Here is a 26313-nt window from a genome sequence, read left to right as displayed (position 1 = left end):
ATGGAATTCTTCAAACAATAAACACTATGTTTTTTCCTTTATTTTTATCATTGATTGAGTCATTTTTTAATCAGAAATTTTTACAGATTGTAGTTTTATCTTTTAAAAGATAAATTGCATTTAATGGATTGTCCCGTAATTTGAGGATTTTGTATACAAAAGTAATTGTCATTAAAAACGCTTCTTTTTTTTTTTAAATGTTAAATTTGATAGAATAAATTTATTATTTATCTACAAAGATTAAATTTTTGTTAGTGTAGGACATAAGTGGTTGGTGTCGCTACTATTATTATGTATAAAGGCATGTTTATAATGTTTAATTTCAAGCTATGTACTGAAAGATTGATTAATAGGAAGGAGATGGTTATTGAGACAATAATCCTTCTTGCGTTAGACTCAGATGGCTCGAATTGATATCAGATTCAATTAGATGAAAATACCAGAAATGAGTTTTGGTAACTCAAACCAAAAGAACGGTGATTGGAAGCAAATCGTGTAAAATTTGGACTCATGACAATTTTTGTTGGGTTTTAACCACTGGTTAATTCTCTCCCTCAATCTGCTTCGCAAATTTCTCACTTCTAGCATCTATTGTACATCATATCATTTCATTTACCCCCTTCGGGTTTAAGTCGCCAATAATTTACATATAATGTACATATATACAATTGAGCACTTCTTATTTTCAATACTTCTCCCAGAATTTATTTCAAATATGGTTTTCGCCTTTTCCACATGATACAGACAAAAATTGATATTATCTTAAATAGGAAACTTGTAATTTAAGTAAGTTACTAAAAACATATTTAAGGTCAAACTAAAAATAAATTTGGCTGCGGTCATAAAACACCTCCAATAACTCTCAATTTATTGAAAAAATTGGGGAAATTGTACCTGATATCTCGACCATTCTTAATAATTTTATTCAAGCGATGCCTATGAACACAATTAATGATAGAGGCAGCAGAAATCCTGTTATGGATGCCAGGGCCAACTTAACTATATCGAGCGCCGAGTTGTTAGGATCAGACGAGGCCTCCTTTTCTTTTACTCTTTGTAAATTAACTTAGCGCCCTTCTCTTACAAAGCCATGGCGCCTCTTTATCCGTAATGAATAGTATGGTCTTCGCTCCCCAAGACCCTGCACCCGGGTACCACGCACCCTTTGCCACACCGGGTAAAGACTATCCTAATGAATTGTAAAACCTCTGACATCGGATCTTACTTGTACAATCGTGCAATATCCTATAAATTTTAATAATTTTCTATACCTTACTAATGAAGAAAATTATTCTGTGAATCTTATGGGGGAATTGTTTGACCTCTTAAAGAGATGCCCATCCACTTTCAAATGGCTTGTATTTTTCAAAGTTTATTCTTTCTATAAAGTAAAATATAGTCTATCTTTTTTCCCCATTTAATCGATTCCAAAAACAAATTATGTTTTTTTTTAAATTAATATAAAACAGGCTTTATACTGAGTCAACCCGTCACATTGCCAGTTCCATTAATGTTCCTCTGTTGACTGTATATTACAGGCATATTATACAGGCTTTCAATTCGTTTGTTGTGTGCGATTTTGACGCACCTATGAACTAGAGTGCGTGTTGTCTGTCGGGGTGGCATTTTGACTTGTAAATAATGTATTCATATAAAAAAATACTATATATATTAGATATTAGCTAAACAATTAAAGAATATTGTGTATGGTTAAATATTAAAATATTTAGTGCCTAGTTGAATTAGTATTAATAAGTAATTCAATTGTTTTTCTTCATAAATTCATCTGACAACGGTATCAAAATGGCGCATCAGGCCCCATCAGTCAATTGTTCTTTAGATGATATAGACTTAAATGCATTAAAAGTGAGTGAACTGTTTATTAGTTTTTTCAATTAATTATTTATAATAGATTTTATTATTATAATTTTTATTTGATCGTTCATGTTGTTTTCGAATCATTTTGAAAAATTCTATATGAAACATGAATTTTTTGAATTGTAATTTCTTATGAATGGGTGTGAATCATATTATTCAGTTTAACATCGTTCTTGGTAATTTTTAATTAAATTTATTTAATGTTGTAATCTAGGATCCAGCGGGTATTTTTGAATTAATTGAAGTTGTTGGAAATGGCACTTATGGACAAGTATATAAGGTAATTTCCATTTATTTTCCAAAAATTTATTTTGTTTATCATTTTTATTATTGATATGTAATCTGTTGTTGATTTAAAGAGTGTCCCAAAATTAACGCAAAAAAATAATTTTTATAGTTAAAAAGTTTCAAATTTTTCATTGATTCATAAAGTATACAGTATAAGGGTTTGTATGGAATAATAAAATTTCGGGTAAATATTTATAGAATATCGAGAAAGCTAAAAGACTTTGCTGGGGAATATACGACTTGTTTTTTCGAAATATTCCATGGCCATTTTGCGTAAATGGGTCTGAATTTTGTTGATACTCGTCTTAGTTTCTTCTCTCAAGACGTGTGTTGTCTAGAACTTGTTGACAACCGCAGACTTCGAAAAACCCAAAGATAAAAAATTCAAAGGTGTTAAATTCTGATTTGAGCGATTCTGATTTGCCTTCTTGAATTTGATGAAATTTGTCATCACATTTTATGAAATTAAATCACCATTCCGATTATATTGAAAATCCTAAACTGTAAACTGGCACGTTTTTTTCATTGTCAATAATTTACCGAACTAAATAAAATTCTAATATTAAAAAATAAAATAAATTCAAATCGTTCATTTTGGAGACACCTTTTACAATTTTAATTATAAATAACAGGGTACGAAGGATTTTAAATTTTAATATTCTCTTTATTCTTATTTGAGCTGAAAGCTATTGAGTACTTACGAAATTTATTGCGAATATATTTTACGTAATCTCACGAAAATTATGCTAACTTTTATTCTATTTCTTACGGTTAAAGAAATGGGTCATGGATTGGGATCTACTGTCCGATTTTGCTCGTTCATTACTTTTTATACCTGGAACTCGCTATATTCGCGACAACATAGTATCCGCGGACGTGTGAGCAGTTACCGTTACCAAGGAATTCTTTCTCATGCCACTTTCAAAGTATCACATCCTGACAATTTGGGAACAAAAAACTATTTATACTCTCTGCAATTCGAGCAAAAAAACGGACTTGAGTCAAACTCGTTTTCATTCGAGTACGAATTTGACAAAATCACTATCACTCGAGTAAAAGCAGGATTTGAGTCGTATTATTAGTGTATCCCATCTTATATATTATTTCTATAGCTTGTTTTTTGCTACGGGTACCACATTGCGGAATTACGTATGGGTCGAGTTAGTGATTATATAAAATTAGACACTCACAGTATTCATCTGCCAAATAAGTAACAATATTCAACTATTGTTTTAAAGCTTCTTAAATCACGGCTACTTGACTTCGCTTTTTAATCTTCTGTATCTCGGAAACAAATTATTTTCGGATATCTATTTATATGAAGTTTTTTTGCTTTTTTTGAGCTAGAGTACACGCACCTAAAATAGTGCCGTGCAATTTTAAAACACCCTGTATACATATAAATGTATGCTCGTTAGATATCGTCATATTGTAGATTGGGCGGTTTTTGGTTGACTCGGTTAGGTTAGGTTAGAGTGGCTGTCCTAGGGTGGGACACTCTTAGACCAAAGGGCACTCTATGAAAAATTTAGAGCTGTTTAAGAACAGTAGAAGGAATTTAACTTCAACCGACTTAAAGTCGCAGAGGTAGTCAAGAAAAGGCTGGCTCCAGTGAATCCATCTTCTCAAGAATTAGAAAAATGGTGCCGTGAATTTTAAAACACCCTGTATAAATCCTTGCACTGAAAAATAGATGGTTTTTGGTTGACTCAGACTTAAATCTAGAACTACAAAAATTTCATTAATTTGTTAAAAATTCTAGGAAATTATATATTCAGAAAGAATTTGTAAATACAATTACAGCAATTCTTAAAATAACTTAAAATTTAGACCGCACAAAATCACTACGAAACCAATAATTCGTATTCAATACCCGCTTAATGTAAATCGAGCCTATTTTTTAAGGTTTCCTTGTGGCATATTAATTAGATAGGGATAGAAAAATGAACTTTTTTAACCTATGAAAGAGTCTCAAATTTAAATAATACCACCCTTGTTTTTGAAATAATAATGTTAACATTTTATAAATAATTTAGGGACGACATACAAAAACTGGACAATTGGCAGCCATTAAAGTTATGGATGTTACCGAAGATGAAGAGGAAGAAATTAAGTTAGAAATAAATGTATTAAAAAAATATTCAAATCATCGTAATATTGCAACATATTATGGTGCATTTATTAAAAAATCACCACCAGGAAAAGATGACCAACTTTGGTTGGTCATGGAATATTGTGGTGCAGGTATTTATCGATAAATTCAATGTTATGATTCATCGATGTGGTTTTTATACATTTTTTTTGTTTGTCGTGTCTTATGTAGGTTCAGTGACGGATCTTGTTAAATCGACAAAAGGACAATCTTTACGTGAAGAATGGATTGCGTATATTTGTCGAGAAATTTTACGTGGATTATCATACCTACATTCGAATAAAGTTATTCATCGTGATATTAAAGGACAAAATGTTTTGTTAACGGACAATGCTGAAGTTAAATTAGGTAAGAAGTCAAATATCGTAAATTTTTGTTTATTTATACAGGATTGACCAACTAGATGTTACCAGGTAAATGGAGAAGATTTTTTCCTTATATAAAATAAACAATTTACTGAATAACACTGAATGGCTTTCATACTTTCTGGAACTAAAGGAAATAAACTTCCGTCAATTATTTTTGGGGCCATTCTAAACAAACATTAAAGTTTCCCGGACTTTTATTCAACGCCAACGTCAATATTACTATAGCAAAATGATGGTCCAAAACTCGAAAGTTACTGAATATTAAATTCTGTTTATTTTGTAATTGCAGTTGATTTTGGTGTATCAGCTCAATTAGATCGTACAATTGGACGTCGTAACACATTTATCGGTACACCGTATTGGATGGCACCAGAAGTAATTGCATGTGATGAGAATCCAGATGCTACATACGATAACCGTAGTGATTTATGGTCGTTGGGTATTACAGCATTAGAAATGGCTGAATCACAACCACCATTATGTGAATTACATCCTATGCGTGCATTGTTCTTAATACCACGTAATCCGCCGCCACGTTTAAAAAGTAAAAAATGGGCAAAAAAGTTTCATAGTTTCATTGAAACTGTGTTGGTGAAGGATTACCATTTACGTCCTTACACAGAACAATTACTGAAACATCCTTTTATTAGGGACCAACCGACAGAACGTCAAGTTCGAATACAACTTAAGGATCATATCGATCGATGTAAAAAACGTAAACAAGAAAAAGAGAGAGAAGACTATCGGTAAGTGCTTATCAAATTTTAGCTTTATATAGTTAGGTCATTAAGAAATTAAATAATTTTTTAGTAGTCAATGTGAAAATCAGACGGGGCCGTTTTTTTAGTTCTCGTAAATCACTTTGGCGGCCCTTCTCATAAAAACACCTTTGCAAATCAACTTAGTACGCCCTTGTGACATCCTTCTCGCACTTTGTCTTTTTGCTTTTTTACCTTTCCCAGGAACACCTAGCCGAAGAGCACTCTCCATTAAAATACCTTACAAAAAAAAAGTACGTTCATCCGTTTAGGAATTTAGATGCTACAGACAGACACACACACACACATATAGCGGTCAAACTTACTACACTCCTCTTTTTGCGCCGGGGGTTAAAAAGAACAATCTAAGATGCATTTAGCAATTATTTTTCATGTCATTGTAATCCTTTTCAATATTTATGGATTATTCTATGATGTTGATCCTAATTAACATGTGTCTGTTTGGCTAAATAGTTATTCAGGCTCTGAAAATGAAGATGAAGAACCTGCATTAGCTGGAGAACCATCTAGTATTGTACAAGCACCCGGTGGCGATACATTACGACGAAATTTCCAACAAATCCAAGAAGGACGAACATTATCACAAGGTGGACAACAGGCTGCTGAACCACCACGTGCCGAGCCACGAGCACCAAGACGCGAACGTGAAGAAATACCCGAACCAGGACCACCTGCACGACCTCCTATACCTCATAGACTTATTGTTGTACCAGATCCACCTAGCAGGTACAGGTAATGTGTGCTATGCGATTCGAAATCTTTTATTTTATGCTTCTTTTTCTTTTTGTTTTATTTAACAAGAAATACAATAAATGCTTTAGAATTTTGTTTTCGTTGCTGTTTCGTTTTTTTTCTGATTACACTGAAGAGCAAAAAAATCGACCCAAATTTCTACCTATTTGTAATTGTTTTAAGGCTTTACAAAAGTTGAATCTATAAATTGTTTATAAAATTTAATCAAAAACTAGGCATAGATCAATAAGTTTGTTCAAAATTAGTAAAAGTCTGAAATGGATCAGATCTTCGAGTTGGCTACGATTTAGATAAATTTAGCTCACTTTTTTTAGTCGATTTTTTTGCAAGTAAGTGTAAGCTCGAATATACAAAATATAATGTAAAACTAAGAAAGTTTCAATCTAAATGTATTTGTTTCTCAGACCCTTGCCACCAACACCTCGCCCAGGAAATGGCGCTCAACCTCAATCTCAGCCACAACAACAAAGAAATTCCCAACATATGTTTAAGCCAATGGTAAGTTTTTGTTTTATGTATTATAAACTTGAATGAAAAATTTTACGCAAACATCTTAATATTTAAAAACAGACAAAAAAATTAAAATTGCATGGTTTTTTATTTTAAACGTGACGTCTTTTTAAGTTTGTTTACTTTCATTTTTGAAATACACTTCACAAAAAAAAACTTGGACAGTTTTAACCATTAAAAATGAAATGCCTTTGAAGTTTTCTTATAATTAATAAACAATTTTTCCTAGTTGATTCACTTAATTTTTACATTTTTCCATACCAAAGTTTACACTTCATTTATCATCTTAGAGACTATTTAAAAAAAAATCCTTTCTTAATGCACGGCTAAACCATCTAGGATTTCTAATTCTTCTTCTGCCTTCAGCGGCTTAGTCCATACATTTCCTGTTGGTCAGTCATAGAACCGTTTTATAATATCTAATAAAATTAATGAATATGTAAGTGTGTGTTCGATCGTTTCGCGTTATGCGCGAGCTTTTGTAAGGTTTTTATTGAGATGCAAACACAGGCTTCTACCAAACGGGGACAAAATAAAGGATAAAATTGAAAATCTCACTTCTACTTAAAGTGTAGATTAAACTTAAAACTTTCTTTTTTCTGAGCTGAACACACAAATAACTTTCCCGAACAAATTATTCGAGTCAAAATGAGACATTTTTTAATAAATGGTTGAGTTTGTACTTGGGTTTGTTTGAGTAGAATCTTGGAAATCGAATAGATTTGTCAGAAGTTAAATGCAAAAATCTTATCAATCAAACAGGAAAATATGTTTTTGCAATTATTTATCATTTTTTCTGCATATAATATTTGGTATTGGTAAGAGACTGAGGAAAACAGATTAAAAGTTGGTCATTCTCAAAACATTAGAAAATTTTGTTAGAATGAAGATTCCATTTCTGCCGTAGGGATTCGGTTTCCGAAATAACTAAAAATATTACTTTCTTTATAAGGGACAAATTTGTAATTGAAAGAGAATTTTTAGTTCTTAGGATTTACGAATCTAAATTAACAATCCCGGAAACATTTGTGTGCTCTTTTGGTCTAACATTATTGAACTTTTGAATCAAAACAAACACAATACAGCACAAAAAATTTTCTGCTTCTAGTATTTAATGCTTTGTTTTTGAAAGTTTTTTTTCCGAAATAACAACCGATATGCGTTTTTCTTGCTTTAGTATCACCCCTTTTCTAATTTAGCATTCTTTTTCTGTTTATTTCATGTTCGATGTTAAACCAATATTTAAAAAAATAAAATAAACCAGTTACCACCAAGAAGGCCTGAGGTATGTAAATCATCATTTTTCATTTAGTTCTTATTGCATGCTTATTAGTTGTTATGTCTTTGATATTCCTTGTTATTTATTATTAGAAAGGCTCTTTTTATTGGCAAATATTCAGGTCAATGTCATTATCAGTGATTTTATAGAAATTGCATTGGCGTTGCGGTACTAAGAATTAATCGGAGATTAAGATATTTTACTTCGCATTGTAGACCACAAACTTTTCTCAGAAAGTTTTCTTTTCCGTGCTTCGTAAAATATAATCGCGCCTTTCGAAAGCGAAATTTAGCAAATAAATCCGCTGTATATTGTTAAGTCGAAAACTTAAATGAACACAAAATTTTGTTCACTTCTCTTGAGGTTCGAGCTATTGAGGTTCTACTGTAATAATAAAAAATATATGGGTCTTAGATTAAAATAAAACTTACATAAATTATAAATATTAATATAATGATTATGCAGAATGGGAATAAATTGTCATCTGTGAATGGTAAAAAGAACTATTGTTAATTTTAGAGCACGTGCGCCCCTTGCAAATGAGAAATGAAGAGAAATCAAACGCAAGTTTCATTCCATTCCATTGTGATGGCGTTACGTTTTTTTACTGATTCCCTTCTAAATTATTTCGTAGTGTGCGTAAAGAAGTTAAACAACATCAAATTTTTCAACTGGGTCTATTTTAATTGCTTTTGACTGTGCCTAGTTACATTTTATTTTTTAAATCATAAACTTTACTTAGTTACAAGTATTTTTTAATTATTTTGATAATTCGAAATATCTTACGAAATCATTGAAAAATCGTGGAAATTCGAAAAATAATGAACATACTTTTTTAACAAATTTACCAACTATTTTATATTAAAATTTACAGGATTTGGAAACATTAGCAGCACAATTAAATGAATTAGGTGTAGTACAACCAGAAGCACCACCACGAAATAATCGAAGTAAATCTGGTAACGGTGGAAATGGTCATAGTAATAATAATAACGGTAGTGGCAATGCTCAATCACAAAATTTACCACAAAATCATGCCACTACTGCTGCAGTTATCGATGATGAATCTGATTCAGATAGTGAACCAGAAGATAGCGGTCGTGTAAGAAATGATGGTACTCTATTAGCTAGTGATCCACCAAAACCTCTGTAAGTTAGATGCAGCATAGAAAACATCGAACATTAATAATTGAAATTTGTTTTTTTCTTATTTTTTAAATTTTTTTGTTCGATTTTGTTTTCGTTTCGCTTTTGTTTTGGTTTTTTTTTTGTTAGTCCTGAGTTTTCTTATAGGCCGGGATTAGGATCAGTTGCCGAAGGTACACCGTCATCATCCAGCCCAGGTGCAACTAGTTCTGGACCTACAGCTGGTGGGGCACCAAATCGTCCACTACCTCCTACTCCTGACGATGACGAATCTCAGGGTGACAAGACTCTAGTTATGAAAAGGGTAAGTATTTTATTTAAGGACACTTTAATGTTTAAATGTTGTACAGTGGGACATCTTCGCAAAATTTTAAAATTATTTGTAAATATAAAATCCAGTCATATTGTAAAAATTAATTTTAATTGGGAAAAAGTGAAATTTTTCGATTTCACGTAGAATTTCTTAAAGGGTTGCACTGTTATTTTTCTATTTAACTTATTGGCTGGTTTAATTTAATTTATGTGGTTCAAATAAAATATTGAAAACAGCTAGCGGCGGCCAGTCAAAATTCAGAAGTAGTTAATAACGAAAAAAGCGGTGATCTCGATGAAGCAACATTATTAAAAGATTGGGATTTTGCTCGATTCTTTCCAACGAAATTTCAAGGCAACAACGATTCATCAACCACATCATCAAATAGTTCAAATATTGATCCGAAGAAAAAGAATGAAACTTCTGCAAATCATCATCGACGTATGGAGAGTGTAGATTCGAAAATATCAAAACCATTCTTCCGTGGCTTCCGTCGCGAAAATTCCGATTTTTTCCCATTAAGTTCAGCAAGACATTCCGCCATATTTATGGATCGTAATGCAAATCCATTACGTACAAGTGGTTTTTTTAATAATCGTCGTGGTTCCGATGCCAGTATTATTGGGTTAGCGAAAAAACTCAATAACGGCGAACCGATTTTAACAGATTTCGTTAAAACAAACAATGATTTTATTGTTTCAAAGAATAAAACTGAAGATAAATCAAAAGATAATAATATTGAACAAGATACATCAAGTTTCATTCGACCACGTCGTGAGAAAACTGAATCTGATATTGTGTTACGTAATTCAGTAACACGACAAGAATTACGTGAAAGTTTAGAAGCACGTAGGCGTGAGGTTGAAGGACAATTTTCACGACATGCTGATGATATTAGACGTAGAAATTCAAGACCGTTAGATTTACCCTCAATGAATAATTCACCAAAATCAAGTACTAGCAGTAACATATTTGATGCAGGCGATTATTTATATTTGCAGGTAATTTCAATCTGTTTCAGATTCTCTTAACATTTTTTAAAAAATATTTTCATTACTACATCGTTGAGATGAACTTTGCTATACAATTTTTTATGTAAAAGCTAATTTGCTTCATGTCGCTCCTTTTTGGTTTATTTTTGATTATCATTTTAGTAACCCTCATTTTTGAAGAGTGTTTTGACAATAATTTTCGCACTTGGAAACACTCAACTTTTAATTGAAAGTAATGCATTGATTTTTGAAACATAGAATTTAGATTTCATAGCGAATTCGATTATTTTTGTGTTAAATTATCCATCACACATAAAATCAAAACAAACAAAATTTTTGGAAAAAATGTTAACTAATAATTTAATATTAAACTTTTTGCAAGTTTATCGAATTCGTTATATTTTGAATTGTATTATTACTGGCACCATAAGCTAAGACGAATGTGCAATAATTGCATTTTTTACGCGAAGTTTAAAATTAATGTTCAGACTTTTAACATCGCGCTTACCTTTTCAATCAAAGAGAAAATTTCAGCTCAAACGAAATATTTCAAATACGGGGCTCATTGTTTCAAACAAAAGGTTAAAATTATTTTGGGAGGAAAGCATAAAGTACTCACAATCATTCCATTGGGTGTCTCGAAATGATCGCGATTCGGATAAAACATTAATATAGAGATATAGAGACTCAAAACATTGCCTCCTTAATAGCGTGTTATCTTTATCACTGTATACGGTCATTTCGGGGCACCTCATCAACTTAGTTAAATAAGTGTAGTGTGATCTTACATTTCATGGGAACAGTCATATAATAAGTATTTTTCATATAATCTGTAGAAGGATCATCAATTAGCTTAATTTTAAGTTTTCTGATAGAGGTTTTTTTGCAGTTAGAAATATGATATTTAATATGTAGTCAATAGTCATCACTCTAGCTTATACGGGCACCACCTTAACATATATAAAAATTTAAATAAATTAGTATTGCTACAAGAGTCCCCGCATTCACAAAAGCCCCAACTACCCAAATAATATTTACCATCAACTATGTATTATAAGTAAACTCGCATTTAAAATGACGTCATCAACCGCATTTAGACCAATCGATCCTGTATGCCTGCCTTGAGAACAACCTGTCACCCGAAGGCGAGACGTCTCCATGTATGAGATGCTATTTTAAGCAGATGGAGCTATAGAATTCTGCCGAGACCAGACACTAACCAGATAGCCCACAGCTTCTCCGACGGGAATTCTCTCAGGAATAATGGATCTAAGGTTTCCGACCCAAACATTCTAAACCTGACGCCCTGCAGGTGCAGTTTCTGCCGGTGCAAATAACATGTATGGAGGTTTCATCATCCTTCATAAAAGACCTACTAGTGGGATTATCAGATATCCCCATATTTTGAACTTGGTAGTTCAATCGACAGTGTCCTGTAAAGAGTCCAACGAACACATTGGACATACGAATAGCCTGGCTGTTGTTATACACAGTTTGGACTGTGGTATACCCTACGCAAAGTCCTAGCAATAAAGATGGGTTTGTGGTAGCCATTTCTTGATTTGGTAAAATACGGAGCATTTTGCTATGGAAATAACAGGCTCAGTTGAAAGGGGCGTTTAAAAATTTTCTCGAACGCCAGATTGGCCCGGAATACAGATCATTCCACCTTTTGTTATTCAGTGCCAGGCGATTCAGTTCCTCGAAGCATTCATAGACTATCCTCGATTGGAATCTTGACTTATTAAGGGCCCAAAGTGCGTCGTCGTATATTTGTATATTTTACCTTAAAAACAAACAAAAAATTGGCCTGGAAATTCTTCCTAATTCACTTTGCTCTAAAAACGTCGTACAACCTTAGAAATTTTGAACAGTCTATTTTGTTATTAGTACCATAGGTTCTCCGTAAACCCCGTGGACGAAATCTTTTTAAACTGTTAAATTAAGTGATAATTGCGATTTTAAAGTCTCAACATAATTTTTAAACTTTTTTTTTTTTTAAATACAATATAAAAATTAGAAAATAAATTTCAATTTTGTCGAATAAACTTAAAAAAAAATCATCTCAACCATACCTACGCATGGGGTTCAAAAATATTCTTTTTTTATAATTGTGTGCCGTTTTTTAACTAACAGCCCTTGTGTGTTCATTTTTTGAGTCTAACTGCATTTTTATAAATAAAAAAATTCATCGGATTTAAAAAAAAAAAAGAATTTTGTGACGCATGGAGTCAACAAAAAAAAAATAAAGCTGATTAAGACAAAACTTGTTGCGCATGTGCATTATTATTATTATTATAAAAAAACGATGAGAGAATTAATAGCCATCATAAAAATAAATCGTCGTGTTTGCAGCAAAATTCAGCAAAATAATTATTAAATAAATTTGATTTAAAAAATATGATATACTCCAACACATCTGACATTTTGACTGGCCGCTGGAATTTTAAATTCAGCGATGTCTTCACCCAAATTTAAGTATTTATTAAATGTGTAATGTGACTAATAAATTATTACTAATTATTTGTGAATTGTTATATTTTACTAATTGCTTATTTATTATTAATTAAACGCTTTTAATTTGTTTAACTAATTAACTTAGTAGTTTTAACATTGCTAATTATTTTTAATGTAATTAACTTTTTGGTAAGCACCTTTTAGTTGTTATTCGGGAGGTATAATATAATATAGATTTAATTTTGAAATGGAACTTCTAAAATTCTTTAGTTTGTACATTTTCCGACAAATTTTATTCCCCATCAAATTTGTATTCGTCATTTCGGACAAAATTTTTGGCCTAAATAAAATGTACAATCGGAAAAATATTATTATTTATGTTATGGAAGTTTCTAACTTTTTCATGGTTCTAAAATTTTTGATTTAATCACAATATTACGCTATTATGCCGTAAAGTATCAATCTTTTAATATAATTCTAAAAATATAACGAAAGATAATATCTAGTCATTAACCCTTCAGACTGGTTGTCTTTCGTACCTCAATAATTACTCTTACAGAAGCACCAAGAGCGGAATTTCAAACTTAGTTTACAATATGTCATTGAAAACATAGTACATCTACGAAGTATAACGAAGCCATCCGAATTGCTTTTTTTAAACCGGCTTTACTGCAATAATTCGAAATGTGTTCGTTTCTCATCATCTGATTCACGCTCCGTTTAATGCGATTTAAAAATACGTGTGGTAGAACACTGTTTGATATGCACAGGAATAACTAATTTGGAAGTTCCACCACCATTCTTCTACTCTTATGGGAACAATATCTAATACTTGTGAGGTTTCATTGAGATTTGTGGTGGTACGCCGAAGATTCGACGCATAAATCCGTGATATAGTTGATTAAACTTACGTGAAATTGTTAACCATTTCAATAACAGCAATAATACGAAAATATTAATTATGCTTTGCTCATATAAGTAATTGAAATTGGAGGGAATACAAAAGAAATAACTTACTCGGAAATTACTTAATCACCAATAATAAAATTAATGAAAATGGTGTTAGTAAAAATAATAAATTATATTTATTACTCGAATATTTTAGGCAGGACGTGGTAGTAATGCTGGTGAAAGTACACGAACCAGTAGCGTTTTACCAGATTTATTAAGTCAAGCGAGTGCAAGTCCGGGGACACCATCAGCACGTGATAAATCTTCGAGTGAAGAGGTTTGTTCGATTTTTATTTTCACAGTTCTATTGTAATGAGTTTTCTTTTTTAAGTTTCATAGCACACATTCATTATTTAACCCGAATCATTCATTTGCCCCCAAATTGAAAAATTTCTATAAATATGCACTTTTTTTTTGTTTTCAACTTATAGAACTTACAGTAGAATATCCTTAATTGCTAGTTTAAACGGTGTTTAAGTTTAATAATTAAAAAACTAAATAAATAAATTTGATATTAAAACTCACATAGAGCTACGAACCTCAACTTGAGTTATCTTTGCTTCAAATACTCAAGCCTAAGGAGAAAGCCATTTTAATAATGTTCGGCGTTACAGAATGTTCTTTGTGGCCCTTTTACAAGGCCAATTTTGCAAGCCATGATTTCCAGCTCGTGCTTACTTAAACTAATAATATTATAGTGTAAACTTTGTTAATATGTGTACGGCTAAAGCTTATTCTACAATGGGATTGTTTTGTCGGATACAAGCACTTTATAAGCCATATTTGACATTTATTGTGTTTTCTAGCATAAATGATTTTTTTTTGTTAATTTTTAAGTTAAGTTACTAAAAAATTACCGATTAGAGATGTTCTACTGTAATTTATAATTAATTGGTTTAAAAATCAATAATATATAATTTTTGCGCGAAGCTTAAACCTGATAGTAAGACAAAAATAAATTGAGCTAAAAATAATAAAGCTCTTAATACAGAAAATTCAAAAATATTCATACATTTTATCCTTAAATAGGATTCCGTTGGTAATATTTTATTGAAAAGTATGCCTAGAACATTTGGGGGATAAGTCAGGTGGGGAAAAAGGGTTGGATAATCGCTTCTTTGTCTCCTATTTTTTCTCTTTTGTTATCGAATACTAGAGCAGTTGGTCTTATTCGCTGAGCTTCCAAAAGTTAGAATTACGTTCCTGGCTGTACACTAATAATAATAAAACATAAGAAAGGTACCGCGGCTGGGTTCCTAACACCTAGACGAAGGGGTTTTCTGTACCTTCTTTGAGATCTACTTGCCCCAAGGTGAGACGTTTGCGGGTAAGAGATGCCATTTAAGCAGATAAAGCAATAAGATTCTGTCGAGGCCAGACAAGACGCAGAAAGCCTAAAACTTCTCCGCTGGAAATTCTCCCAGGCTTGATAGATCCAAGATTTCGGACAAAACATTCTAAATCTGACAATCTGGAAGGTTTCTGAAGGTGCAATTAACATGTATGAAGGTTTACTTAAAAGAATTTTAATTTTTAAAATCAGTTTTAAGCTACGTTTTCAAGTTTTTGAGTGAAATATTTTTTTTTTTGAAAATAATTATAATTCAAATTGTAAAATAAATTTTTTTATAGTAATTCAGTAGAGACAGAATTTTTAGTATCATTTATTTTATTATTATAAATCATAATTTTTATGCTTGTTTAATTAACTAGTATAGAGAAATTATTTAAAGTACAACATTGCTAGGTTCTCATTAAATTTAATTTAGTATAAATAAAACTTTTATTTTTTTGAAAGAAACAAATATCAAAATTATTCTTTGTTAATTATCATGCCGCAACTATTTGGGGTGGATTGCTGAAAGTATTTAAAGTAAAACCTACCGTTTTTGAAAAGAAAACATGTAATTAATATTATGATAATACACTTAATATGTTGAAAAATCGTACAAACAAAACAACTGCACCAAATTTTTACATTATATTAAATAACACCGAATATTTTATCGTAACATCCAAATTTCAATCTCAAAGAATACTGATCCAGTAAAAATCGTTAAAAATTAAGATCTATGAGAATCGCTAAATCAATAAATCAACAATTTTCTCGAAAAGGTGTTGTAAGGGATAGCTTAAGGTTGTTATGAAAGTGGAAGAGGGTCTTATTGTCCCTTTCACTCTGTCCCATACAAAATAGACCTTTTTCATATTTTTTTTCTTTTTTTTTTTAAATGAAAGTAAATGTCTTGATAAATGGGCTAATTTTTTTCCCCGATTTTTTTGAAGCCATATGACCGAAAAAACAGACAATGAAAATCATTAAAATTCAAATTGGCGAAAACGATCCGGAAACACACGATGTTACACGAAGGTTGGTTTGACGTCATTTAAAGTTGATAATAGTGATATATTAATACAACTGTTGACACTGTTTTATTGTCATTGCTTGTCGGATTGACATCACAGATCACGTGTGCGGTGGAGCCAAAAAAAATCGTTTTAAAATAGTTCAAATATTGTGACTTTTTAACAATTTTTTTCATAGTGTTTTTATTGTTAAAAATGCGTAATTTTTGAGTTACAGGTTCTACTCGACCTATATTTTCATAAAAAATTGTCAAAAAGCATTTCTGCTTTTCATGAAAAAAGTCTATTCATAGAACGAAGTATCTGCTACCAACTTTAAATTGATGAAAATATATATTTTGTCAATTTTTTTTTTATTAAAACAATATTTTTTAATCATAAGATTCTATATTTAATTATTTCCAAGTTTTGATGATTAAAAATAACTTTTTATGTATTTAAAAAAAAGTTACATCGTGACGTATAAAGTCTGACAACACTGAAATGTTAATGTTGACATTTTACGATGGTTCATGATAACATAACAAAAAAAAAAACGCTTTTCTTCACAAAATCTCAAAAACCTGAGCGGAATGATCCAGACTTAAATATCGAATAATTAACGAAATACTAATTTGATTTATAGACGAACGTCTCGATTGCTTTACAGACCATCTTGAGTGATTCTTTTACATTGTACGAAAAAGGAAAATTGTTCCATTACTGGCTATTGCAAAATAGTGTTTTGCAATTTGAAAAGTAAGATTACAGATAAAATATTCGATGTTAGACATTTAACAATAAGAAAAAACAACAAACCAAACAAACAATAAAACAAAAAGCATTCTTAGAAAAAAACGTATATATTTTTCGATGTATTCAAAAAAACAAAACAAAAAAAACGAGCTTTTGCAATTTTTTATTTTATCATTTTTGATTTGTGCTCTTTGTTGTGTGCGTATAAAGATACCCTGAACTAATGTATATGTGTCTTTCTCTTTGGTTTTTGCCTAACTGAGTGACGTCCCCGTGTGCTAAACTCATCGAAAAAATAAGATTTTTCTGACAACTGTAAGTATATTGTGTAATTTGTCTTCTCACTACCAGAGCGTTCTCTTATTTATTTATTATTATTTTTACTATTATTATGGTTGTTGTCTATATTTTTATTTTATTTTTTTTATTTTGTATTCCAATCAATGTTTTATTTTTCTCGTTTTTTTTGCTACTGAAATTTCATTTTTTCGTTTAACTAAAAATAAACATTATTTGTATACAGTGTGTTGGTCAAATATTATTGTAATCCACAAAATTATAGTTTCTCTACTTAATTGTCCAGGGTTGCTTTTTTGGAATTTTAAAATTTTGGATTTGCTGACTCTTCCATTTCTTCATCATTGTAAATATTAATTTTTTACTCTCCGGCCTTAACGCTTGACGATGATTGGCCATTAAAAGGGTTCTACAATCTACAGAACAGCGCCAGTTACCTCTTTTGTTACAATAGTAAGATTCATTCCGCCAGTCGATACGTTAAGATTGAATAATTTTACGAAGAGATTGCACTTGATGGAAAATTATGTCTGCCATGTGGTTTTGAACCATTCAAATAGTCTAAGAGCTGAGTTTGTAGTGGATACTCGAATTTAAATGGATATTTCCTGATAACTTCGAAAATTATTCGCCCCCTTCTTAAATTTAGCACTTCTTCAGTATTCTAGTGTAAAGATATTGTTCAGTCTTAATTAATTCTAAAACAATTCTTGCTACGAAAAAACGTCTAGAAATCATTTTTGTGTAAAATTTCATATTCGCGTAAAACGAAAATTAGTAACAGAGCCTCTACAATACCACACTTGTTTGTGTAACAAGAGACAAACATAGTAGAATTTCAATAACTCGAATCTCATGGATAAAAAAAAGTACAGCCACAGAAAGTTTAAAATAATCAACTTTGGGTTGTAAAGGTCCCGAATAATTGATGGCTGATACAGTAAGCAAAACAAATTATTGAAGTTTTATTTCGAAATATTCGATTTGTCGAGGTAACAATCGATGCAAAAACTTAAAAATATTCCAGTGAAGAACACGCATAATTTTTGATGGATGAATTTTGTATATTCGATTAATAATTAACAATTTAGAAATACTAAATTAAATTACTGACCCACATTAAGAACAGACACTTATGGGACATAAAATCGATTTAAAAATTTTTGTTATTGAAGTTTTACTGTATTATCACAACGATCCCAGTGAATACAATTATTCGAATTAGAATATATTTATTTAATAGGCGAATGAAAATTCCAAAAAACAATCTTGGACAATAAGAAAAAACTTTTTGTTAAAAATAAAAATAATAAAATTGTGGTTGCGCCTACCCCTGTATATTTATGTTGATATTGTTTAATAATTTATGGTTTTATGGGAACAAAAACTGACGGGAAAGACTAATAATCATTCATTTATAATTTTTTATTTAATTTGTTTTGTGCATTAATTTTATTTTTATTTCCAAATATAAATATCTCAAAAAATTATTGTTTAAAAGTATTAGGTAAGTTCCATGAAGCGGTCAGCGAAAACTTAAACAATTCTTTGCTCTAATTGTTAACAGATATACAGAAATGTATATAAAACATTATCAAAGTTTTTCTAAATCCTAAACGTACCGCTATTAATTTTCACTCTTGTGCAGAACTAAATACAGAATACAGACGGTTCGGTTCTTGTAATTTTTCTATCATAATCATTTTGAGATATTAATATTTCTAATAAGTTAAAAACTAATGCATGTTTTTGTAACTTTTATAAAAAATAATAATGCGCTTGAAACTAATATTCATCAATTCAAAATAGTAATATGAATTTTGAACACATTGAATTCAATCAATCCATAAAGAAAGTAATTTTAATATCCCGTTTTCTCGATTTCTAATTTGATAATATAATCTATATCTTCAAAGAAATTCAAGGGAATTGTATGTCAGAGTGGCCACAAACCGAGAATTATCGAGGAATATTCATTGTGGCTGAAAGTTATTGTGGAAATCGGACAATAATTTTCATCTAAAACAAAAATAAAGTTTTTGTGATTTTCTTGTGTTGAAGAATATTTCCGATTTAAATCGATGTTAAAATTTGTAAACACGATTCACAAATAACAAATTTTAACATTGGGTATAAATAAGAAATATTCGTCAACACAACGCGTATTGTGCTTTGTTCTCTGGGAAACATCGTTAGTATATAAAGTACCTTTAACCAAAAGAAAAAGAAAATCGAAAAACAGGAATTGTCTAGTGCAGTTTAAAATGTAACAAAAATTCGCTAGTAAAAGAAAATAAAATAAACCGCTCACTTTTTGGTAAAAACTAGTGGGATGTGTTTCTTAGGTGTCAAATAACATTTGTAAAATAGGATTTAGTAGCACAAATGTTTCTGTTTGTTAAGAAAATGTGTTATATGAAAAAATCCGGATAAAATAAATAGGAAACTTGTAAATGAAAATGAAAAACACTAATTTTATACATGTGTACATATACAGAATACAAGTTGCCTATTTATTAATTTTTTTAAGTCGAATTTAACATGGCCCGTTTCATTTAGTTAAGAATTTATTGTTTACTAACATAAACTGATATTTGACATCTAAGAAACACATTCCAACAGGTTTTAGCGAAAAGTGAGCAGTTTATTTCATTTTCCTTAATATGTTACATCTTTGCTAATATTTTGAGACAAGGTGAAGATCGATTATTCGAGAAGAAGAAGAAATACAATTTTTGGATGAATGAATTTAGTGTGTTCGATTAATAATTAACAATTTAGGATTAATAAATTAAATTACTGACCCACATTAAGTGTAAAATTTGTTTTGTAGTTGTTATAATGTTATCAGTATAATCAACAAAGGAATACTTAACTAATAATAATGTATGGTGAAGGCATATCTTATTTCTAACAAAATTTGTAATTATGTTAAAATAGTATTTTTTAAATATAATAAATTTCTTTGTTGATTACTTTAAAACATGTACTAGAATTGTGTTTTGCCTTAGAAATTAATGTTTTTTTTAGATTTGTCGTATTTTTTAATCAATAATGTTGTTAAAAATATTTTACTTTTTCATATAAAAATCATTTTTAAATTAGTAACATCTTTTCTCCAAAAAACTCGATTATTTCAAAGAAATTAGGTCTGTTTTCATTGCCATTGGCTAAGTTAAATAACTAATTTGAAATTTGAAATCAAATTTTGTTTAGTATCGGCGATTACCAAGAATATCTTAATGTTATCTTAAAGCTTAGTTTATAATGATCGAAACTGAGTCCTCTTTATTTAAGGGTGTTACTATTTTAAAACGAGAAACCCATAATGAATCTCTCTTTTATTTTTGCGTGATTTGCTTTTTGGGGTCTGAACTTTGATTTTACTCAATCAAAAAATGTTTTCATTATAGAAGAAAAATTCAATTTTACCATAGTTTAGTAGTTTGACTTGAAGGGATGAAGGGATATAAGTCAAGCTGATCCAAAGGTTTTCTTGCCTAAAATCCATTAAGGTGTATTTTATAAATGGCAATTCAATGCGGTGAACCTTAAAAATACGCAAAGCTTCTAAACATAATTCCGAATCAAATGACACCTTGATCATAATTTTCCGAGAACTAAATCAGGTAGGTTCGTCTCAAAATGATACTTCTTGATTAAACTATATGAGGAGCAACATCTGTTAAAGATGAATTTGTGTGCGAAAATTTGACCTGGAGATTGGAATACTGTTTAATTCACCTCGCTGTGAATAGTTAAATAGACCCATGCGTGGACATTTTTGAAGGAATCTTAAATACAGAACAAAAGCTTTTCTTTTTTTCTTCATGATCGGATTTTACACGTAGTATCGCAGAGACGTGTTTTCTTTGTTTGATCTATGACCCTCCAACATATCTCTTTTTGATCTACTTATCATTCAAGAACTATTCGAGTGAAAGCGAGAGAATGCCATTTCCAATTTAAAAAGTACGGGATCTTAGAAATTTATAATTTCCTTTCTGCGGAATTTTTTCTTATGTTTCGAAGTAGTGACCATGAATTTTAACATTTTTGGTTCTATTTATTCCATGCCGACTGAGTAAAATATTTAGATTTTTGAAAATAAATTTCAGTATAACCTAAGCTTATAAAAGATACATTAAATGTTTTCTTTACGATTTATATGAGAAAGTATAGTCGCCATTGTGTAACACAACAATTTATTTTATTTTTGTGAAAAAAATTAGACATTCATTGTATTACGCATTATTAAAATGCGTATATTCATTATTTTTAATTTTTGTAATGCACTTTTATGTTTAGATATAAATTTTGCATTATTTCTTTGTTTCTGATTTTTGATTTTTTGTAAACATGTAATGTTGTCGCATGCTTTTTAGTTAAAAAATATTTTAAAAAACCATTTAGTAAATGATAAAAATTGATTTTGACTAATTTGAATTTATTTTACAGTATCGCCAGGCTGTATCGTCGAATACAAATTCCCCCAATAAAATGTTAGGAAATAATTTATTCCCTGGATTAAATCCTAATGCCATTGCTTTACAACAGAAACAACGATCGTTCCTCACATTTGGTTTTGGAGCTGGTTCTGGACCAACACGACGTGAATCTCATGTAAATGTTAATGTTACACCTACCTCGCATGATGTTGGGTCTGATACACCGGAAATTAGAAAGTATAAGAAACGATTCAATTCCGAAATATTATGTGCCGCTTTATGGGGTATGTAAAAATCATTTTGTCATCAAACTTTCGTAAACCGGTTTATAATTATCACAAAATTATTACAAAGACATTAAAAAGAACCGTTTGTCCATATCTTCAGTGGCTTTGCTTAATTTGTGTATTTTATTTTCAATTTAGGTGTTAATTTATTAATTGGAACTGAAAATGGTTTAATGTTATTGGATCGTTCCGGACAAGGTAAAGTGTATCAGCTAATATCTAGAAGACGATTCCAACAAATGGAAGTATTAGAAGGTCAAAATATTCTGGTCACTATTTCTGGTAAAAAAAATCGTGTACGTGTGTATTATTTAAGTTGGCTCAAATCAAAAATATTACGGACTGATGGTCTTAGTGATGTAAGTGTATTTTTTTAATATATAAAAAGTGAGAAAATGTTCGAATTTTAGATATTTTTTTATAAAAATTTGTTGTTGTTGCAAAATTTGATATAAATAATGATTTAAAATACAGTTTTTTCAAGACAAATTAATTTTTTGGTAGTATACTAATTCTTCTTTTCGTGTGGGTAGGTTAGATTAATTTAATGTGGCTGTCCTGGGGTGGGACCTACTTTGATCAAAGAGTCCGTTATCATACCGAAAAAGGGTTGACCGATATCTGGCCACTACCCCACGAACTATTTGGATCTGTTTAATAATAACAGGAGTGCTTTGATGTCAACGGATTTAAAGTTGGAGAGATTGTCAAAGAAAGGCTGTCTCAAGTGAGTCCATCTCCTCATGGTAAGAGCTGGACATTGGCAGAGAAGATGAGACATCCTTTCTACCTCCTCTTCACTTTCAGCGTGCCTGCCGCCTAGCGACCTATAAAGGCCTCTTGAAGCGATATGAGGTCTTCGAAACGCCTGCGATTGTACTCAGACCATGTCTATCTTGTAGTACCACAAGTGCGTTCGACCCTCCATTTAAGATTGGCCTTTTTTAAAATATCCTCATTCTGAAGCAGCTTGTGCCATTTCTAGCAATCTCGCTGGCTTCATAATTCCCTGGAATGTTCCTGTGTCTCCGGTACTCATACCAAGTTTACCTTTGAGGTTAGAGACCGAGCTGAAGAATTTTACTAATACATAGACCTTTTCATTTAAAAAAGTGATTCCCTTTTGGTTCGGACAAATGTAAAAAAACTAAAAGTAAAAACATTTCTAATATCTTCTATTTTTGAAAAGGCTTATTCGCACACCTCGTAAATACCATCATTTCCTCTTGATATACGCAACAGTGATCCGGCAGCCGAAATAAGATGATAATTTATTTTGATAATTTATATTCAATTAATTTCTCACACTCATTTTCTTTTTACGAATTATTTTATGAACTTATTTTACGAATTTCCATTTCCAGCAAGTAGAACGACGAAATGGTTGGATAAATGTTGGTGATTTACAAGGTGCCGTACATTTTAAAATAGTTAAATATGAACGAATAAAATTCTTAGTGATAGCTTTAAAAGATAGTATTGAAATATATGCATGGGCACCAAAACCATATCATAAATTTATGGCATTCAAATCATTTGGTGAATTAGCCCATCGACCATTATTGGTTGATTTAACTGTTGAAGAAGGTACACGACTAAAAGTGATTTATGGTAGTGCGGATGGTTTTCATGCTGTGGACTTAGATTCAGCAAGTGTTTATGATATTTATTTACCGAAACATGTAAGTATTTGTTGAGAGGGCATTTCGCCTTGATTTGTGCAGATATTAATGTTAATTTATTAATTTTATATAGACACAAGGACCGATTTCACCGCATTGTATAGTCGCATTACCAAACAGTAATGGTATGCAATTATTATTATGTTACGATAATGAAGGAGTTTACGTAAATACCTACGGCAGGGTGTCTAAAAATATTGTATTACAGGTATGTTATCTTTATAAATATTTACAAAATATGTGTCAACTAAACTACTGTTTTCGGTTATCTTTTTGCCGTGTTTGTGGTCGCGGAAACTATTCTTCTACTTCTAAAAGAATATTCCATAAAGTATTAGAATATTTCAACAAGAATCTTTTTATATAAAGATTCCGTTGTGCAGGCCCGTGCGCAGGAATCATCAAAGGGGGAGGAAGGTTCAAACTTGTATTATAATTCCGCAAGATAATGAAAAAAACATTCCCAAAAGTCTATGCGAATCGCCCTCCACATCGCGATGTATATTAAGCGAGGCTAAACCGTTAAGCTGATCTTCAGGATCGTTCATACGTCGCAAGAACCCGAAGTATTTGGTAGACATTTCGAAACGCATCTTCATTGCAAATATCGAATGCTTCGAGTGAATTTTTGACGTCCCGCTCGGCAATGCGTTTTCGCCAAAGTTAAACTTCGTCGACCTAGATGTCAAGGAAATAAACGTTCAAAATTGAACAGTATGGTTCAGAAAATTGAGCGCCAGAGTGTTCATGAAAAATTCTTTATTTTGTTAGGAAGTAGACAACCAAAATTTGATAAATTATTGCGATTATTCAAAAGTCGATTCTGGAAATGAGAATTGAGTCTCCTTAGAAGCGAGCTTTGGCTACAATTATTAATATTATTTTTATCATATTAACTTTAACAGAACCCTTATACTCACATTTTCATTTTCAATAATTTTAATGCGTGGTTTTTTATACAAAAGTTGACGAATCCATGGTCAACATTCTCAAGATCAAAAATCAATAAATGTCAACAAAGGTCGAAACAGCTAACTAGTTAGTGGAAATGCGTTTTATAAATAGCTGCATTTACAGGGCTATATACTTTACAATTTATGTGGAGATTCTCTTGTGCGCACAGACAGACCTACCGATGGGGTTTTTCGATGTTATAGCGAATTACATAATCAGCTTAGGTTAATATACTACGTAATATCTTTTATTTGTTTTAGTGGGGTGAAATGCCCACATCCGTGGCATATATTGGTACTGGTCAAATAATGGGTTGGGGCAATAAAGCAATTGAAATTCGTTCAGTTGAGTCAGGACATTTGGATGGTGTATTTATGCATAAAAAAGCACAACGTCTGAAATTCCTTTGTGAACGTAACGATAAAGTGTTCTTTTCAAGTGCTAAAGGTGGATCATCATGTCAAATATATTTTATGACATTAAATAAACCTGGTATGGCTAATTGGTAACATATAATACTACAAATAGTGTGACATCTGTGGTATTATTTAATCAAAATGGCGGTATCAAAATATGATCAACAACAACAACACAACATAACTCCATTTTGTTATGGAGTTTATTATTATTATTAACGACTATTTTCAATTCAAAATGTATTATTTCTAAGCAGTCTTTCTTTGTAGTCTAAAAGCTGACTGTTAATAAGGAGATTAATTTCACATAAAGTTGAATTTTTTATATGCTCAAATCGTCATATCCTCGAAACGAGAGCTTTGAGTTTAGTCAAGATGATATTGTCATATGCGGCGGCGATCTCTTTATACATTTAGGGCACCCCGTTTGAAAATAATTGAATTAAAAATATATAATCGATGCCTTGCAAGTACGTCATCCGCCTAAATCACATTATTATCAGCTAACCACCACCCAAACCGAATAGCATGTAGTAGCAGCTTTTGTTTCATGATAAAAATAAGTCCAATTAAGGTAAAACTGTGCTATGTTATTTGTTGCATTTTCGGACTGAAATTTTATCAAAATTGCTGCTCTATGCGAATGAACGCTCTATCGTTCTGAAAAATCCACGAATTTTTATTCACATTGGGCATTTTTGATAATTATTTTTCTTTATTGATGGATAAAGATAAATATCGAAAAGAATAATGAAAGAACGCTTTTAAACACTTTTTACCCACACTCGTTCGCAATTGAATCAATTAACTGCTGCGAACGAAAAGTGCTTATTTATGCACTAACTTTTTAAAATTACGATAATAGATTTTACTAAATTCCGGCACTGTTTTTATATAAAATGTGTGCAAACTTCTATTCTTTAAAACATTTTGATAAGAAAAAAAACCTATATTTGAGGAAAGCTCTTCGTTAATTCATCGTTTGTAATTCGGTTGTATTGAAATAATCAACTACCATAAATGAAATGGTTGAAAAAAAGTGACATTTTGTCAACTTTTTTTAGTAACATTTTGTCCACTTTTTAAAACAAAGGGTAGTTTATAAAAAAAAAAAAAAAAAATAGTGATACCAAATTTTTGACTACCCTATACATTATTTAGAAGTTTTAAATATACCTTCATACTTTTCAGAATAAGCGAAACTTCTTATAAAGAATGACTTTTTTTCTTAAAATGCAAAATAAGAAAATTTACAAGTATA

At 30.8% G+C, this 26313-nt stretch overlaps 1 protein-coding gene across 6 annotated transcripts; it reads left to right on the top strand.

Annotated features, from left to right (window-relative positions):
* The first annotated feature begins 1564 nt into the window (after positions 1-1564).
* Positions 1565-26075, top strand: LOC123297919 (serine/threonine-protein kinase mig-15). Of its 6 annotated transcripts, none has more exons than XM_044879762.1 (17): positions 1565-1866; positions 2093-2158; positions 4203-4410; positions 4490-4666; positions 4976-5432; positions 5919-6191; positions 6623-6716; positions 7993-8013; positions 8882-9156; positions 9301-9457; positions 9703-10467; positions 14021-14143; positions 21724-21997; positions 22139-22359; positions 23365-23682; positions 23756-23890; positions 24897-26075. In XM_044879762.1, the coding sequence occupies exons 1-17, from the start codon at positions 1804-1806 to the stop codon at positions 25143-25145; spliced, it is 3876 nt and encodes a 1291-aa protein (XP_044735697.1). In that variant the 5' UTR covers positions 1565-1803; the 3' UTR covers positions 25146-26075. The 6 variants fall into 6 exon arrangements, with proteins under 6 accessions (XP_044735697.1, XP_044735710.1, XP_044735688.1 ...); XM_044879775.1 differs by having other exon boundaries at positions 5919-6197; positions 21823-21997; XM_044879753.1 differs by having other exon boundaries at positions 5919-6197.
* Positions 26076-26313: the final 238 nt, after the last annotated feature.

Source organism: Chrysoperla carnea, chromosome 1, assembly GCF_905475395.1.
Source record: "Chrysoperla carnea chromosome 1, inChrCarn1.1, whole genome shotgun sequence".
Taxonomy (NCBI): domain Eukaryota; kingdom Metazoa; phylum Arthropoda; class Insecta; order Neuroptera; family Chrysopidae; genus Chrysoperla; species Chrysoperla carnea.
This window is presented reverse-complemented; position numbering and strand designations above follow the sequence as displayed.

Bases quoted from the DNA above. Each gene is read 5' to 3' on its own strand.
- LOC123297919 (XM_044879753.1), top strand. From the start codon at position 1,804: ATGGCGCATCAGGCCCCATCAGTCAATTGTTCTTTAGATGATATAGAC. The intron at 4,667-4,975 runs GTAAGAAGTCAA...TTGTAATTGCAG, and splicing joins CAATGCTGAAGTTAAATTAG to TTGATTTTGGTGTATCAGCT. The intron at 21,998-22,138 runs GTATGTAAAAAT...TTTTCAATTTAG, and splicing joins ATTATGTGCCGCTTTATGGG to GTGTTAATTTATTAATTGGA.